The sequence below is a fragment of the Aspergillus luchuensis genome, chromosome 2 (assembly GCF_016861625.1).
Source record: "Aspergillus luchuensis IFO 4308 DNA, chromosome 2, nearly complete sequence".
In the NCBI taxonomy this organism is placed as follows: domain Eukaryota; kingdom Fungi; phylum Ascomycota; class Eurotiomycetes; order Eurotiales; family Aspergillaceae; genus Aspergillus; species Aspergillus luchuensis.
In genome coordinates, this window is record NC_054850.1 from 1,607,496 (window position 1) to 1,620,854 (window position 13,359).

The 13,359-nt window shown below is 52.6% G+C and overlaps 5 protein-coding genes across 5 annotated transcripts; 2 read left to right on the forward strand and 3 right to left on the reverse strand.

Annotated features, from left to right (window-relative positions):
- Window positions 1–53: 53 nt before the first annotated feature.
- On the reverse strand, window positions 54–1,554 carry AKAW2_20515A (RING-H2 finger protein; the record flags this gene model as incomplete). Its single annotated transcript, XM_041685238.1, has 4 exons — window positions 54–730; window positions 781–1,312; window positions 1,365–1,432; window positions 1,551–1,554. The coding sequence occupies 4 exons, from the start codon at window positions 1,552–1,554 to the stop codon at window positions 54–56; spliced, it is 1,281 nt and encodes a 426-aa protein (XP_041539342.1).
- Window positions 1,555–2,610: 1,056 nt separating this feature from the next.
- Window positions 2,611–4,755, forward strand: NGG1 (histone acetyltransferase NGG1; the record flags this gene model as incomplete). The annotated part of the gene is made up of 2 exons (XM_041685239.1): window positions 2,611–3,157; window positions 3,248–4,755. 2 exons carry the CDS (start codon window positions 2,611–2,613, stop codon window positions 4,753–4,755), a joined length of 2,055 nt encoding a protein of 684 aa, XP_041539343.1.
- A 461-nt stretch (window positions 4,756–5,216) lies between these two features.
- NPR2 (nitrogen permease regulating protein NPR2) lies at window positions 5,217–7,013 on the reverse strand (the record flags this gene model as incomplete). The annotated part of the gene is made up of 3 exons (XM_041685240.1): window positions 5,217–6,296; window positions 6,353–6,489; window positions 6,557–7,013. 3 exons carry the CDS (start codon window positions 7,011–7,013, stop codon window positions 5,217–5,219), a joined length of 1,674 nt encoding a protein of 557 aa, XP_041539344.1.
- Window positions 7,014–7,621: 608 nt separating this feature from the next.
- Window positions 7,622–8,533, reverse strand: AKAW2_20519A (uncharacterized protein; the record flags this gene model as incomplete). Its single annotated transcript, XM_041685241.1, has 1 exon — window positions 7,622–8,533. The coding sequence occupies one exon, from the start codon at window positions 8,531–8,533 to the stop codon at window positions 7,622–7,624; it is 912 nt and encodes a 303-aa protein (XP_041539345.1).
- Window positions 8,534–10,354: 1,821 nt separating this feature from the next.
- AKAW2_20520S (putative DNA repair protein) lies at window positions 10,355–13,113 on the forward strand (the record flags this gene model as incomplete). Its single annotated transcript, XM_041685242.1, has 8 exons — window positions 10,355–10,382; window positions 10,440–10,457; window positions 10,514–10,647; window positions 10,697–10,795; window positions 10,842–10,995; window positions 11,052–11,320; window positions 11,370–11,954; window positions 12,007–13,113. The coding sequence occupies 8 exons, from the start codon at window positions 10,355–10,357 to the stop codon at window positions 13,111–13,113; spliced, it is 2,394 nt and encodes a 797-aa protein (XP_041539346.1).
- Between the last annotated feature and the right edge of the window lie 246 nt (window positions 13,114–13,359).

The window sequence follows — 13,359 nt, forward strand, 5'->3', positions numbered from 1 at the left end:
ACAGTCTATTCTATCATGAGTGTTATGTAAGTCTAGGGTTGTGGAATGTCTATCTAATGAGGTTGTAGCCATGGGTCTTCCGGTGGAAATCTGAACCAGCTGCTTGGGAGCACGCTTTTCTTGCACAGTGGACAGAGACTGCTGCTCTGCGTTAGGGATGTGTCGATGCATGGTGGGTGGTAAATGTGTCCGCACGGCAGCTCGCGCACTGCTGATAAATCCCGCTCAAAATCATCCAGGCAGATCGCGCACGTCGTCTGCTGTCGGCTGAGTCGGTTCTTGTGTTGCACATAGGCATCTGGCTGACCTGCTATTGTCGCCTGAGAGGGTCGTCTGATGGACTCGCCGTCTATTGCTTTTTCCGCCTCATCGTCCGTCTCACGAATTGCGACGGTGGGGTTTTTAGGGTCCTTGTCTTCAGCAGCATGTTCAGTGACTCGTGGTAGATGCCCCGGCGTGGAGTTCTCATTGATCGATTCGTCGTCGTCACCACCGCCCATGTAAATGTAAATGGGCATCGTCTCCAAAAATTCTGGTGGGACCTTGATGTGAAGCTGGGCTAATTGCTCCAGGTCTGCTTCTCCGGCTTCCAGGCGGCGCTGGAGCTCCCGCTGGTGCCGCCTGTGCACCAGTTGGTAGAATAAAAGAAGTATAATAGTCAGGACGAGAACAGTCCCCAGAATGGCGAGAATGAATCCCCATATACTGGGCATCTTCTTTCCGCCACTATCTGCGGAGCATGTCAGCTTCTTACTTCAACGCCGTGGCAACAAAACCTACCTATATCTATGACCGCAAATAGTCGAGAAGCTCCTAACGACGATAATGGAGTTAAATTGTCTGGGTCATCGGGATTCGGCACACTCCCGTCGCGTGACAGCTGTTCCATCAAGGTAGCACCCGCCGCGCCGGGGATTCCGTACACCGGGAAGTTGCTCTGCGATTGCCAATTAGTGCTGCCTCCCAGCTGCCAGGCCGGGTCATTTGCCGATGGCGGTTTTGTGTCATCGTTAGACGGCAGAAAAAAGAGCAGCGCGTCCGGCACGGTGCCCTGCGAGACATCTAGAAACGCCTGCGAACATTCGTCGCTTATCCAAGGTGCCAGCCCGATCACACGGCCGTCGAACGGCGTGACGCCTTGTAGGCGGGTGACATTGGCCGGGATATACGGTTCAGTGGCATTGTTGCACGGATCTTGAGTTCCGAGGCTGGGAACAAAGAGAAGACCCTGAATTGAGCCTTTGTCCGGGGCTTTTTGTTTCGACAGGGTCTGAACGGTATCGTCAAGCTTGAGAGAAAAGATCGCACTCTCCTAAAGGGCACAGTCAGCTTCTCGTACACGACTTTCATGGTGTCTGACGCACGTTTAGAGCGATGGTAGTGTTGGACGGATCAGCAAAGAGCGTCGCAACCGTGGTGAGCGATTTGGCAGCTAGATAAGAGGCATATCAGCGATCGCTCAGATATGGACAGTGAGACATCCACGGAAGGATGAACAGGCAGCACGATCGAAGGAATGTGCAGCATTCTCTGAAGCAAGGGGAGCATACTCATGGTGTGACACGGTCGTGCGACCAGCACGAGACCCGTGGACAAGAGGAATCCAGCAGTTTAAAATCCAAGTCCAGGGAGCATCGTCATCCGCATTCCGATCCGATCAAGGTGAGAGTCGACGTCAGACGCACGATGCCTACTGCAATGGGAGAGTGTGCGAACAGAGGCAATCTATTATCTCGTCTATGGGACTTATGGGAAGAATGCTGACAGGTCAGGTCCATTCGACTGCCCGTCGCGGATAATTGCGGCGGCCACCTGTACCAAGGCCACGACCATGCAAAAAAATCTGCAGTTTGCTGTGGTACTGCTTGTGTGCTGGCTCTTCGCAGATCAAATTTGCTTGTCCTGGCCATCCTGGGTCGTCTGTATGCCGTTTGCAGTGAATGCGACGTTTGCGGCATGAACCGAGCAGGGTTACTCTTGAAGGTCTAAAAATAGCCAGAATGAAGATAGATGGTGATGCTTAGATGCAAGCATCCTACCCAAACCGGCCATGACATTACGATTGGTTCTGCCAATGGTGAAAAGTCAAGGAAGGGCCCAGCTGTAGTCTGTACTACCTCGCTGTGTCAAGAGTAGAGGCGATCACTGCAGTGCGATGGAGTAAACTACGGTTAGCATGTATGCCTTGTAGATCCTCCACTTCTCCATGTCGGTGGATCCGAGTTGGGTTTAGCGTTTCACCTCTAATTAGTTTGTTTACTATGCATCGTTTGCACCTTTTGTATTTGAATCATGTGATATGGACCCCACGTGAGATCACATGTCCTCTCACGTGGAGACGGGCATCTCGAGATCAGCATCTCCAGCATCACCATCAACAACAACAATCAGACTACTACTCAATTGAGACGGTGCTGAGCTTGTCTGCAAAGACAGGAACGATAGCTCTGAATCTGCGTGCTTGAGTGAGCGCGTTGACCGCAGGCCCCCGATCCGAGCATGAACACTATGAGCTATTAGTCCACGCGATTCCAGACCACATCAGACTGCCAATCCCTCCGCGCATCGCATATTGTCCAACAGCTTTCTACCAAAACTCACACCTCAAATATGCCCTCCGCAAACAAAGGCAAAGGCAAAGGCCGCGAGGCTCGTCCATCCCGAAGTCGCAACACTACCCCGAACTCCAGCTTCAGCGCCGGCCCGACCGCCTCCGCCCCGCTCCACAGCTACCTCGACAACGATGTCTCCAAGCTGATGATGACCGGCTCGACCATCCAGTATGGAGAATTGCTCGAGCGCATGGGTGGAGTTGGCCCGATTCCCGATTCCAAGTCACTCGAGTTGTTGATGGAACACCTCAAGACCCTGAGCCAGCTAGCCGAAACACGAGGTGACGCATGCAATGCCGGCATCAGAGAGCTATCACAGAAGCGCAAGGAGGTCGTTGAAGATCAAGAGTCAGCCGAGCGAGAAGGGACCGATCGAGTGAAGATGAAGCGAGAAGCCGATGACGAGGAGGAAGAGAAGGTACTAAAGGGAGGCAAGCTAAAGAGGCGCAAGGAACGCGGAAGCAGTTCCAAGGAGGAACGTCCGCTGACTCACGGTGCCCATGATGTTGCGCGACAAGACGGTGCTGAGACGAAGGTGGAAGGAGGTGAGTTTATCCTTCACTCCGTATTTGCGATGAAGTGTAGCTTCTCAAGTCTACTCATCATGCGCCTCGATCCTATGCTAATTCATGCAGCCGCATCCCCAGCATCCAAAAAGTCCAAGAATGCTGCTTCCGAAGAGGCCTCGTCTCTATCCCCCACATCGCGAAGATCTCCCCAACCAGCTGCCGATGAAGCGGCCGAGGATGCAGGGTCGCCCGGATCGGACGATAGCTCCGAGTCACACCAACCTGAGCCCGCGCCGGCCGTGCCACAGGTGCAAGTGTTCGGTCCCAACCCGCTCAAATTCGATGACCCCACCATATATCACATCCGGGAGGTTACTCCAGACATGACCGATGAGGAGAAAAAGGCCATCTACAGCGTCGCCCGCTTCCCCTGGAGTGATTTAAGCCATCTGATGGCAGGTTCCCCTCCGGATCGCGATTTCAGCAGCTCCAAGCCCGCGAGTCAAGTCAACGCCAACACATTCCTCGCCTATATCGATCCATACGTCCGACCCTTGACAGAAGAAGACATAGCGTTCCTTAAAGAGAAGGTGAGCTCTCCAATCGACCTCGCCAAGGCCCATCGCTCACCCACCCAGGGCGATCGCACGACCCCCTTCATCATGCCTCGACGCGGAAAGAAACACTACACCGAAGTATGGGCCGAGGACGACGGGCTCATGAACGTCGACCAACCCAACGGCGACAAAGAGCGGCTACCGCTCAACCAAGGCCGAGGAAACATCGACCAAGTGACCGACGAGACCGTCGAAACCGACAAAGTCTCCGTCGGCCCTCTCGTCAGCCGACTCTACTCACTACTCCGCTATGAGCATAGAGCTCTCCCCGATGAATCCGCCCCTAACGCCAACGGCTCCGTCAACGGCGACATGGCGAACGGCCCCATGAACCCTGACTCCATGGACATTGACCACCCAACCGGCGAGACCTCCAACGAAACCAAACCTCTCCCCTCCGCAACCGCCTTCCCGGACTCCTCCCCCAACAACTTCAAAGTCCCCGCCGCCAAGCTCGACCACTCGCAGCTAGACGAGCGCCTGAAAGCCGAACTCCGCCACGTCGGTTTCCTCGGCCCAGACGACAACCCCGACTACGATGCCCACTACGACGACGACATCGCCCAACGCCTCCGCCTCCTCCAAAGCGAGCTCAAAAAACAAATGATCATCAACAGCGCTCGCAAGACCCGTCTCCTCGACATCGCCCGCGAACGCATGGCCTACCAGGAGTACATGACCATCCACGACGACCTGGACTCCCAGGTCCAACAGGCCTACCTGAAACGCACCCGCACCCTCGGAAAAAGCAAAAAGGGCTCCCAGGCCAAACACCGTCCCGGTGGCGCCGGCGGCGGCAGCCATGTCGTCAGTGCTGCAGGCGTCGGCCGTCCCGCGATTGGTGATGTTGCCCGCACGCTTATGGATCGACGTAAGCGGTGGCGCGATTGCATCGGTCTGGTCTTCAAGGATAGTAAGACTAGTGTTCCTGGGAAGAATGAGTCAGTCTTTGAACCATCATTGATGGCGGAGGTTGAGAAGGCCGAGGTGGAGGGCTGGGATGAAGAACAGGAATGATCGATCGATGCATCCATTCCTTGCTTGCTTGCTTGCTTGCATGTCTTCCTGCCCGCTTATTCCGGTTTTCGTTTCGATGTACATATTGCGTTTGTTTTGTCTGGTTCCTTCTTTGGTTGATATCTTAGCGATGATTGAGTAGGGGATTCTACCTTTTGGTTTAGCTTTGGGTTATGGCGTTGGAGAGGGATGAATGAATGGATGGATCGATATGATCGGGATGTTTTACATGTGAGGTAACATATACTTAGTGTATCATCTGGGAAGATACTTGTCTCTCTATATATAGATTAGGTAACGAGGATTAATAACACTCTACTTACTTCATTACCGAATCCTCCTACGTGACTTGAAATGAATATTACTGAAATAGGTGTATTTAATGTATAATGGTAAGTAATAATCCAGCAAATCGGGTATCAACATAAACAAAGCAAGCTAGAAAGGAGTAGAGGTAGTAATTATCGATGCAATATGAGCACCTCTCCCGGGAACCTCTTCAACCGCGCCGTCAACTCTCTCTCGCTGATCTCCAACTCTGTACAGATCTGATCGAAACAATGCATCCCATCGAGATACTTCGACAGCGTCTTGTCATCAATATCATTTTCCTCTTCCTCACCTTCGAGAGTCACGATCGTGGCCGGCCGACTTCCACTGTAAACTGAGGTTGAGTGATGACTCGGCCCACCATCGTGCTGGGCAATTGGAGCCGGGTCGTCTCCCGCACTAGTGGCGTAAGGACTATTCGTGCCTGTGCCGGGCCCCCGCGACGAAGGACCGCTGGGTGGATGTAATGAGGGCGAGCTGTGGTGATGATAGTGGGAGGATTTCATGGGTGGTGCTGGGTTTCCTGTTGCTATGGCGTACTTGTGCACACGGTAAATGAAGCCCTTGATGACGCCGAAAGTGATGAAGCGGCGGATGTCGATGTGGGCGAGTTGTCGACTGTGTTGGAGGTACCATTGTTTGACGCTTTGGCCTTGCTTGAGACTGGCGTAGAGCTCCACGAGGCCGACGCCGTCGACGAGTTGGGGCTCGGTGGGATGTGTGTCTGTAGTAGTGGCGGTGTCGTCGTCGGTGGCTGTTCCTGGAGCCGGCGACGTGGTTCTGCTGCTGCTGGCTTGGATGGTGCCGGCGCTAGGACTTGGGCTAGGGGTTCGACTAGGGCTGCGGCTGGAGATCGTAATCTCGCTGGCGCTACTGGCTGTGAGAGGTTGACCAACTGGGGGCCAGACGGTGTCAGGATCGTAATGCGGGGGATACCCCGGGGTCAGGGCGGCCGAGGCAGCGGTGATTGGAGAGGCAAAGACGGTGTTGACGTAACGGGCGCATTCCTGCTGCATTTCTTCGTCCGTGGCAATGGTGGAGCTGAATTGGGCGGTTGGGGCATAAATGGCTGAGAAGGAGAAGATGTCGAGGAGGAACAAGCAGCCGTAGTAGAGCAGGTGACGAATGGCGCGGCAGGTCAGGGAGAAGTCTGTGTCGGCAAGAATGGAAATAATCCGAACGCTATTGACGCCATTGATGTGGGGGACGATCTGGAGGGGAAGTTCAGCTGGCTGCGATGCAGCGAGAGGCGCAGGTATGAACGTACTCGTTGCATGGTCAGATCCCAGTTCTCATCCATGAAGGTCTGGTAGCGGACCGTGAACAGCGGCACATGCCATGCCTTGACAGGCGGCGGGGCGGGATAGATGGGGAAGAGCTTGATATTAAGGGTGTTCAGCTCGTCTGGGATCTCCCGGGTTAGCAGCTGGGATTTGGCAGACGCGCAGTGGACTGAAAGGGTAGGCGTTACCGATTGGAATCATGCACTCGCAGTAATTGTTCAGATCCTCCATCAGCGTCTCACACAGGCTGTATACCTTTCCCTCACCGGATTTGGAATGATCTCGCGATAGGAAGCCATTCTGCTCCTCCAATCCATGCATCAAATCGGCCAGCTTCTGCACGACACTCTTGTAGGTGCTGAAATCCTCATCCTCCGACAGCACCACGCAGAAATTGAAGATGAACTCATTCCGGTCGTATCGCAGGGACTTCATGCAGATCGGATAGCCCAGGATGCGGTAGCCATTGGTGCAGACCTGGATCAGGTTCCCACACAGCTCTTGCCGGGGAATGACGAAGAAGGAGATGTCGGAGAAAGTGAGGAAGAGGGGCTGCGAGGGGGCAGTTGCGGAGGGGACAATCGCGCCATCGGGGACTTGGTGGACGACCTTGGGCCCTGAAGCAGTCAGCAAATGACATTGCATAAAACCTTTGATGAGATCGGGGCTGCTTACCTTCCTGCGTGTCGAATTTGCTGTAGAAGATGGCTTTGATCATGGTGGAATGGGAGACATCGAGAAGGAAGGGGAGGGGGGGAAAGACAGACAAGTTCGCGGGGAGCTGCGGGGAGCTTCCAGCCCAACGCGGAGTTTCCAGCAAATAAGCATCTATCCGCCGACCGCTAACTGTTAATTGCCCCCTCACGCTCTGGGATATTCACAACGCTCTCAGATCAGATCATATGATTATATAAAATTATTCTCTATTGTGTGTTACCGCATTCTTCTAATCTGCAATTTATTTCGACTTTAAAGAAAAGACGACCAACGAAGGCGCATCTATGTGCAAATGGTGCCGCATGTGGCTCAAAAGGGGGTATTACAACTGTAGAAAAAAATGGAGGACGCGCAGAGTCACGGGAAATCTATACGGTCGAAAGAGGAATCGGAGATGTGAGAAGCAGAGCAATGAGCAATATCGCCAAGGAAGATATCCACCGAGGATGCGCCGCAAATGCATGAATCAGAGTAGCCGGACCCATTTCGCTAAATGTTGAACCTCGCAAGGAAAGGAAACCGCAGTCGACTGCCGTCTATCGGGCTGTCCGTGACGACGAATGAGCATAACGCTGGATACCCCGGCTGGACAGCATGGACGGGGTGGGGAGAACGAATGGCTCTGAAAGTGAGGCAGATGATCGACCGCCGACCCTTCCGACGGGCGGCATTGGAGGAGACGTATCGTATAGGTAACCCAGTGGCTGACCCATCCGGATCGCACTGAGCACGTCGGTGTAGCTCCCTCGCTCCCCGGCTTCCTTCAGCCACTGCTCCCAATCCTCGTCCAGTGACACGTCTGCCCCCTGCTCGCGGGCTGCGGTCGCCGCTATGAGGCGATGGTTCAGCTCGACTCCGCAGCTTTCCATTTCGTCATCGCTTGAATCTTCCTCCTCTTTCTCTTCCACAATGCAATCGATCCCCCGGTCATCGATCAAGCTGCTGGTAGAGCGCACGGTCTCGAATGTCACCACCGGGTATTCCGGTTCTGGCAAGAATTCATCCTCTTCCTCCTCCGTCTCATCCTCGTAGTGGACCTCGATCGATGGGAGGGGAGAAGGAGAAGCGGGTCGAATATTGTCTGCCGTAGTATCGCGGACTTTGACTCCCTCTTCCTTCTCGTAACGCTCGCGAGCCGATTTGGTGCCCTCCCAGCGGCAGAGGGAAGAGATCTCAGTCTCCGTAAGACCAAGCTCGTCAAACGCCCGGAACAGTCTTCGGTGCCATGGGAAACGACCGAGCCTCATGCGGTGTGGGCCATAGGAATAGTCAAGTCCCGGATACTGAGCCTCGGGGCAGTCAAGCGATCCATAGAATGTGGATGTTTCGACTCGAACTTCGGGGACCAGGTTGCGGGTAATATGTGCTGAGAATGTAGCCGGGTCACTCGCGCGCGGGCGCGGAAATAATGTGCTGTGCACTATTTGGGCCAGCGAAGGCTTATGCATGGTGATGGTGATGGCGGTGTTGACAGTAAGAGTTGGAGACGGGGAGCGTTGATAAGGGACGGAGGTATGTAGTAGTATACCAAGGAGAAGTATAGAAACAACTCGGAAAGAAAGGGATGTTGATTAAAAGAGGGGGGGTGAAACTTGGAATGTGGAAAGGAGGGGAAGGGAATAAGTGAAGGCTAGTAACAATAAAATAAATGAGAGTTTGGTCGTTCAATAGCGGAAAGGCAAGGAATGAATCGAGGGCAGGAGATGCAAAAAAGGGACTGTGAATGCAAATAGATCTGGTTCCGGACGGGGGGCCGTTGGGGATCGTCGGGCAATAGTGGAAAACGGGGACGGGCTAGAAAAGGAGATATGCCGCGATGCAGTTGTCAGATCTCGCCACGGTTTCAGCCACGGCCCGCATTCAAATATTAATTAGTGAAACGGTCGTTAAGGTGGGTAGTTATGATTGCTTAAGGGGAAGGCCGACGCAGAAAAGGCATGCCTCCACCAGATCAACACATGGAAACCCGGTCCACACGTGGGTTCAAATTGGAGATGAAGATGAGGGTGGGTATGGGACGCTGATGACAATGACCCCCAGACTCTATTTATTCCTCCTTATCGGTTCGACTTTGGGATCGTTGGGCTCTTGGTGAAAGGTGTTGTAACACGCCAAATGTCTTAACTTCAGGTACCGTTAGGACCCAAAGCCTAATCCGTCAGTTCTTGTCACTTAAAAGCCTAGTAAGAATGGCCCATGGTGATGACGATGATGATGATCGCTGTCGTCCGTAGGGCTGTTCCCGATCCAGGGAAAAGCAGGGAAAAGAAAGCGTTAGTGATGATTTCCAGAAAAGAAAATCAAGCCCGGGTTGGGAAAAGCGAAGGATGGAGGTGATCATGTTTATATATCAGGCCAGGAGTCTTTTGGTGCCAGTCGGGTGACACACACTGGGACAGACCGGACCACGCATGCAAATGACCAGCGCATAGGGGACGAACTGCGTGGAGTCGTGAGTTAGCCAACCTAAATCCGTGACAACAGGAGAGATCCATCGAAGGACGAGTTGTCCGCCTCTCCCAATAAAGTCGAGCCATGAATGGCACCGAAACCTGTGCTGGCGAGCGGGTCTTGACGCCCACTCGCCTCACAGTCATTGCCTGCAAGGCCACTTGGTCGCGGGCAGGGCTTTCTCTGCCCGTTGGCTTTCACGCCGGGGCCATGTAGGTACTTGCCCTGGAGAGCCCCGGATTATATCATGATAGGATCAGGACAATTTTTCTCACTCGTGGGATGGAAGGCCTAGACAAGGGGGTGAGCAGCTGCCTGTTGATCCATCAGTAACGGGCCGCGGATGGGCTGGTCAGTGAGTTTCTTGGTGTGCAGAGAGAGATTGAAGGAAATCCTCTTGTCTGGCTGCTTAAGACTAGGGTCCGGGCAAGTGGCGGTAAGATTCAGTACAGTAGTACTAGTAGATCGGGCAGGCACAGCAACCTCATCATCATCGTCATCCAATGGTGCCAATGAGAAAACAAATCATCTCCTCCGTCACACTTCGAGTTGGTTTCTACTTTGACCATCGAGTTGTTCACCGTCTCGTAATATTTGTCGGTCACGTGTATACACGCTCCCGATCGGGAAACCACGACCACCACGACTGCCTCTTCTTTTTCCAACTTCTCGTCTCTCCTTCCAACTCATCATCATTATTGTCCTCGTCATCAGCTCACATGCTGCCTTTGTCGACGGTCTACTTCTATCGTCTCAGAATGAATTAAGTTGCGTGTCGCTCCAGCCTTCGTCCATTGTGACGCAACCACGTCTAATTAATGTCGACCTTCGATGGGTTTGTCCGGGGTAGGTGTATACTTCCGATCCCTCGATAAGCTAAGTCTGCTCATTAATGCACTGTAGAATTTCCCTCCATTCAGAGTAAGAACTTGGTAAACTCCCGATAGGTGAATATCAACTCTAAAAAAGTCATGCAGTTGACTACTTCCGCAAAAATCCAGACAGGCCGCCTCCGCTCGCCTGTTTTCTCAGCCATGTTCACAGTGATCATCTTCAAGGGCTGGAGTCATTTAGAACTCCATTTATATACTGCTCTGCAGCGACTCGAGAGGTGCTTATCGCTCTAAAATCTGCCGTAGCACAAGCTCATATTCTCCCAGATGCTCCTGCGTATCGAAAAGTATCCTCATCGTATGAACTTTAGCAAAGGGATCCTAGAGTCCCGAAAGCTGCATTACAAGCATCTGTCCAAGCTTCTGGTATGTATCCTAAATCAGTGTCATTATAGTAAACTCACTGGCACAGAGACCGATCCCGTTGAACACGCCAACGGAGCTGGATCTCACCCCGCGGCTGTCAATCAGAGTCACTCTGTTCGATGCAAACCACTGCACAGGCGCAGTAATGTTTCTGATAGAGGGAAATGGAAAGGCTATACTGTATACTGGCGATATTCGCGGTATGTAGTATTCTCACTAGCTTCCGCAAGCTTATTTCTTTACTAATGGCCTGTAGCTGAACCCTGGTGGGTTAACAGCATTATCCGGAATCCCGTTCTCGTCCCCTATACCCTAGGAATTAAGCAGCTAGACAACATATACATTGACAACACCTTTGCTCGTCCGTCGCATGTATGTCATACCTTTCCATCAAAGGCAGAGGGCTTGAAAGAACTTTTGAACAAAGTCCAAGGGTATCCAGACAGCACTACATTTTATCTTCGGGCTTGGACCTTTGGCTACGAAGAAGTCTGGATGGCACTGTCAGCTGCCCTCAATTCGAAGGTGCGTATTGTTTTCTACAACAACCAAGCTCTTGTGCTGATACAACCAGATCCACGTGGACCGATACCAAATGGATCTATACAGGTCACTAGCCGCACGCGCTGTGAACGACGTTCCTTTCCTTTGTGGATATGAACTCGGTAATCGGTTCGTTCCAGGCTGCCTTAGCGAGGATGAGAACTCCCGCATTCATAGCTGCGAGCCAGGCGTCCACTGCTCCGCGGCTGCGTCTCAAGACACCGTCCGCATCACGCCAATTGTGACCCGCACAAATGATGGCTCAGAGATGCCCGAGATCGGGGCTGGCGGGGGAGGCGGTGATCTATACCAAGTCCATGAACTCGAGCTCCCGGACCAGTCAGCACTGGAACAGTTAGAAAAGCTCTGTTCCGAGCGCATTCAAGACACTAGTGCACTCTCGCAGACGAGACAGGCTCTTATCGACGCGTTCCGATCAAAAACCAAAGCACTATCTCTTGACAACTACGGAATGAAAGATGCACATGACTTGCCTCTAGAAGATCTCGTGGGCATACTGAGTCGTGGCCGTCCTGATGACGATACTACGTCGAGCGAAATGAATCAGCACACACATCTACGAGACAGACAGGGCAAATCCCTCCCCAAGACCATTGTACGTATTCATCACAAACCTCATTTTTTTAAATACTCTCTAACGTTCATAGCACTTCCCCTACTCCCGCCACTCCTCCTACTCCGAACTGTGCCATCTTGTTTCCGCATTCAAACCCAAAGATGTCCACCCTTGCACAGTTGATCCTGTGAGCTGGGACGAGGAAGTCTCCATGCAAACCCTCTTCGGGCACCTCTGCAGCGCGAGTGGATTCGCCCACGACCAGCAAATGCGGGACCTGACAGCAAACGATCCAGAGATACGAGCAAGAAAACGAGCCCGTTATGAAGGTTCCTTTACAACACAGTCCAGCCAACAAACATCCAGCATGATAGACAGCAGTATACCAGAACCATTCCAACCAAGCCACCCTCCACCCCCAGCAGCCATCTCCGATCCACTGTCCTCCTCAGACCGAATTCCCCTTCCATCGTCCCTCGAGCCAATCGAAGACCCCGTCCCAGTACCCACGGACCATCCTCTCATAATCCCCACCCCATCCCCAGAAACCGCAAAGACACGCCGCGACGAGATCCGCCGTGCCTGGCACATGCTCAACAACGCCGAGCCCTCCGAGCGAGCACTCTACCAGCTGGACTCCCTCCCTTCTTCTTTGGCCGAGGAAGAATCTGAACTACCTAAGTCTGAAATCGCTCCGACCCCACATCCTCCACTAGACAACCCACCTCATACTACAACAACGGCCAAACACATCTCATCAATACAAACACAAACATCCTCTTCCATTATCAACACCAACCCAGACCCCCAACATTCACCAACATACACTCAGCCCTCAGCCACACCACCACACCCAGATGACAATGGGAACCAAACCCAAACCCAAACGAACAGCCAATCCAGCGAACCGCTCTCCTTATCATCATCAACGTTCGAGTCTCAGGAACAGGAGACAAGCATCGAGCAACAACAACAACAGGAAGAAGAAAGTATAATACCCAACTATGACGGCACAGCAGACCATATCACTCCTCATTACCGCCATCGCCACCGACAGCAAAGTCTTCGACGATCGGTATCAGCCCAAATCCGCCGGGACGCATATCTAGCCGCACGAGCAGATAGCTTTGAAGCGTGGGCGGCAGTTTCGCTCATATCAACCGGGGATAACCATACTGAAGAAGAGATTGAGCTCTAATTAGGTCAGTCATGCGGTCTACATACATATCATAATGATTCATGTACTATTATAAGGAAAAACAAGAGAAAACAAATGCAGTTCATATCATGCATGGCTCATCACGTAAGTCAGGTCAGGTCAGGTTACTATATACAATCCTCCTTCCTTCCCTCCTTCCATCTCATGCATTACTCCTACCTACCCCCTTCAACCAACCCACCTAAGGCCTTTCATAAAATATCGTAAATAGAAAAGAAAGTAAAA